Source organism: Pistacia vera, unplaced genomic scaffold, assembly GCF_008641045.1.
Source record: "Pistacia vera cultivar Batoury unplaced genomic scaffold, PisVer_v2 Contig596, whole genome shotgun sequence".
Taxonomy (NCBI): Eukaryota; Viridiplantae; Streptophyta; class Magnoliopsida; order Sapindales; family Anacardiaceae; genus Pistacia; species Pistacia vera.
Genome location: NW_022196441.1, coordinates 97448 through 101493, shown reverse-complemented (window position 1 = coordinate 101493; position 4046 = coordinate 97448). Strand labels below are relative to the sequence as shown.

At 31.1% G+C, this 4046-nt stretch overlaps 1 protein-coding gene across 1 annotated transcript; it reads left to right on the top strand.

Moving 5' to 3' along the window:
- The first annotated feature begins 1248 nt into the window (after positions 1–1248).
- On the top strand, positions 1249–3304 carry LOC116110092 (translocon-associated protein subunit beta-like). Its single transcript, XM_031396322.1, has 6 exons — positions 1249–1518; positions 1698–1796; positions 1898–2006; positions 2108–2179; positions 2300–2305; positions 2979–3304. The coding sequence occupies exons 1-6, from the start codon at positions 1337–1339 to the stop codon at positions 3090–3092; spliced, it is 582 nt and encodes a 193-aa protein (XP_031252182.1). The 5' UTR covers positions 1249–1336; the 3' UTR covers positions 3093–3304.
- Positions 3305–4046: the final 742 nt, after the last annotated feature.

The window sequence follows — 4046 nt, the reverse complement described above, 5'->3', positions numbered from 1 at the left end:
TAATGGGAAAACATTAATTGAAGCACATTACTTATTATATCCTATAATTGTTATATTTTAGGTTTATGTTACCTGTGTGTTTTGGATATACAATGTTAATGAGAGAATTTATGTGAGTTTTTAGGTCTCTATTATATCAATTAGTAATGTGGTAATGAAAAATAAATTTTCATACATCAATTAACTTTACAAGTGTAACGTTACTCTTATCTTTTAATTTGGAATTAACGACTTTTATAAACATTTTAGGATTTTTTTTTTTTTTTTGTGAAATTCATTTTATTCAGAGATTTGTCACAAATTGATAAACCACTCATGCAGGACATGAATACAATGTTTGCGATATTCAAAGGTTATGAAGCTTTTAAAAATGAACTTTGATAATGGACATGATAATATATACAGTGACGAAACCCAAAATGAGTAATAGAGAAGAGAAGAAAACTATCAGACCAGGGCCTAAGACAATATCCAAATACCACTAAAGCCCAGTAATTAAAGCGGCTCTTTCTTATGCTATTCTACAATTCATCGAATTTTTTATTCTTTTATTTTATCAACATTATATTGCTGCTACATTCATTCAAATTATTGCAAATGATTTGGCATGTCATTAATCTTCATTCAAGATTTTTTCATCTTTTTAATATCAATGCCTTAATTATATTGCAAAATGTCTTATTTTGGTTGTTCCGAAATAATACTTTTGATTAAAAATAAAATGATAGCCCATTTATATAATGTTAGATAATGATTTATACATCAATCCCAAGTCACGTTCATACCACTAACTAATTCTACTTAAATTAATCAAACTCTCCACGCTTGATCCACTCATTTTTAAATAGGTTTAAATTAACTATTTTATATCAAAAAATTTCTTTGGGCCTCAAGTTCTGCCAGAGTGATGTGCTTGGACCCAAATAAAATTATATAAATTTATAGATGAAATAAAAAATTTAAAAATTGGATAATTAATTATATAATTTATTTAAAATTAAACTAAAAAATAAATCTTTATTAAATTAAATAAATAGAATGTATGAAATTAAATAAAATACTATATTAATATTTAACACAAAATTATCTTTACATAAAACAAATCTGAGCAACATATTTCTCAAATATATTAAATACAAGGAAAACAACAATTTAGATATTGGCAACTAGAACAATAAACGTTGTCGTTTCAGCTGACCTTGACCTGACATTTACAATACTGTATTATGTATAGCAATTTAGCTACGAACCCTAGTTCAAATTGACTTTGTCCTCTCTATTATATCGGAAGCTCTCCGGATCCTCCATAGCTCTGAACCAACGAATCTCTTCAGCGATGGCGAATCCGATCACCAAGTCTCTGATCTCAGCTTTGATCGCTCTCTTCTTGATCTCATCCTCTTTCGCCAGCTCAGACGTTCCCTTCATCGTGGCACACAAGAAGGCCACTACGAAACGATTCAAATCCGGCGTCGAGCGCGTCTCCGTCTCCATTGACATCTACAATCAAGGAACCTCGTACGTTATACTAATAATATCTGAACAACTTTACTCAGATCTAGCTCTGATTATTTCTTATTTGTCTATCTTTAGATTTAATTAGCCTTTTGTATGTATTCACCAATTGAATCTATGATTGATTGAATAGAAAAGCCACCGTATAAGCATGCACATGTAATTGATCATTAATTTTGCAGGACGGCTTATGATGTGAGTCTCACTGATGATAGTTGGGCTAAAGAAGTGTTTGATGTAGTCAGTGGTAACGTCTCACAATCCTGGGAAAGACTTGATGCGTGAGTGATATTAACAGTAATGCGCCATTTCGTTGTATTAATATTTGTTTTGTATATTTAGCCCAGAATTGCTAAATTGGTATTGTGCATGTAATTTTTAGTGGTGGTATTCTCTCCCATTCATTTGAATTGGATGCCAAAGTAAAAGGAATGTTTTATGGTGCACCTGCGGTCGTGACTTTCCGCATCCCTACAAAGACTGTTCTCCAGGTCTGACTGACACCCATAAGAGTGTTTCAAAATTAAATCTTGTTTGCGTGAATATCAGAATTGTGCGGGCTTGTAGTTTAATGAGTTGTTTCTTTTTATAGGAGGCATATTCAACTCCAATTTTGCCTTTAGATGTCCTTGCTGAGAAGCCCGCTGAGAATAAGCTTGACTTGGTAAGTTCGTTTGTTTTGTTTTCGAAATAGTTTATATATTGAGTATTCTGTGGTTTATTATTGCTAATATTTTGTTGTTTCATGGAATGATCTTCATCGGTTGATATTAAATATCTGCAGGCTAAGGTATGGATCGCTGTCTTTATGTTTGTTATTTTTGTGTTATGAAAGTTTTTGGGACTTGCATTTGGGGTATGGTGATATTGAATTGAGTTGCATGTATAGTCTTATTGAAGCTTGGTATCATGGTTTTGAATAAGAATGAGCCACTGATAATTTTATGTGCTTCATCTCCCAGAGCATCTTTACTCCTTTTTTATCAATTGGTTGTAAAATTATATGATGTTTAGACATAGGGACTAATATTTGAGTTTTTTCCTCTCATTCTTCTTACTTATATACTGAAACCGGGGTAGTGTTTTTGCTCTGGATCTGCTACTCTGATAATAATTTTATAGAATTTCTTTTAGAAGTGCATTTCACGAAATGAGATAATGAAATTAAAATTTGAAGTTTAAGATTCGAAATGTATTCTATAATGTAGTTGCAAAATGGTTTTCTACATACTGATTATTAAGCCAAACATATTTCAACTGGTCATTTGTTTTTACAGAGCCAGATATGTATTTTTTCCTTCAAATACTTTAAATATGTGGGGCAATTTCCAAATTACATTAGCAATTAGTTGTATTTTATGCACCTTAAAAACAGTTTCTGAAAGGATGCATTGTACATTTCTTTTTAGTGATACCAAGAACACCTTAAAGAATGTATATTCATTTCCGTTTCTTATATGCAGAGGTTGCTGATGAAATATGGCTCTCAAATCTCTGTGGTTTCTATCGTGGTCCTGTTCGTGTATCTGATCACTAGCCCATCAAGTACTTCAAAAGGAAGCAAGAAGAAGCGCTAGAAACTAGGTCGACTTAATCCAGGATGGTTTTGTTTTAATGAAGTGACAGTTACACTTCGAGAAAATTTTCTGTAATTTAGTCAGAATATTTGCGGAATCTTTGTTTTTGTGCGGAATTTAATTAGAACCATGTACACTTTTAACTTCAGGGTTATATGTTGATGTCGGTGAAGGTTAATCCCTGTTCTACTTATACACTTAGTTTTTTATTATGTCTTTGTAGTGATGGTACCAGATTAGATTTGATATTATGAAGAGGTAACATGAAGAGTAGCATTTATCACATAAAAAACATGTTAGTTATTTTACTTATTTATACTTGTTTCGCTTGTAAAAATATGATACAGGCTTTGATTGAAATTTACAAATTTTAATTTAAATTGCCGAGGGGGATTATAAAAAATAAAACAGTCATAAATAGACTTGTGCAAGGCCCGGGCCCAGCCTGGGCCTTGAAATGGGACCAGTCCTTCAACGCCCACATCTCATGGGCCTAGAAACGGTCCCAGGCCCATGAGATATAATCAGGGCTTGGATCGGTCCCTAGGACTAGTCCTAGACCCATACGACCGGTCTTAGGACTGGTCATATAGGTTTGGAAAATTACTTATGTCCCTCTTAATTTTTTTTTATATTTGGGCCAAATAAAATTATATAGGGGGTTTATGTAATTTTTTAGGGGGTGTTTTGAAATTTTTTTAATTAATTAGTAAATAAATAATTAAATATAAATAAATGGTTAATTGGTTATAAATTATTAAATTTAGGGTGTTTTTAATTTAAACTTTAAAGAGATAATTTAATTTTAAATTTAAACTTTAAAGAGATAATTTAATTTTAACATAAATATAATATTCACATATTCACAGTTTACTAATAAACAATTAAATAATTTTTTTTATTAAATTAATTTACATCATTCAAATCTGTATTTTTTAAGAGATCAAGTAGTTC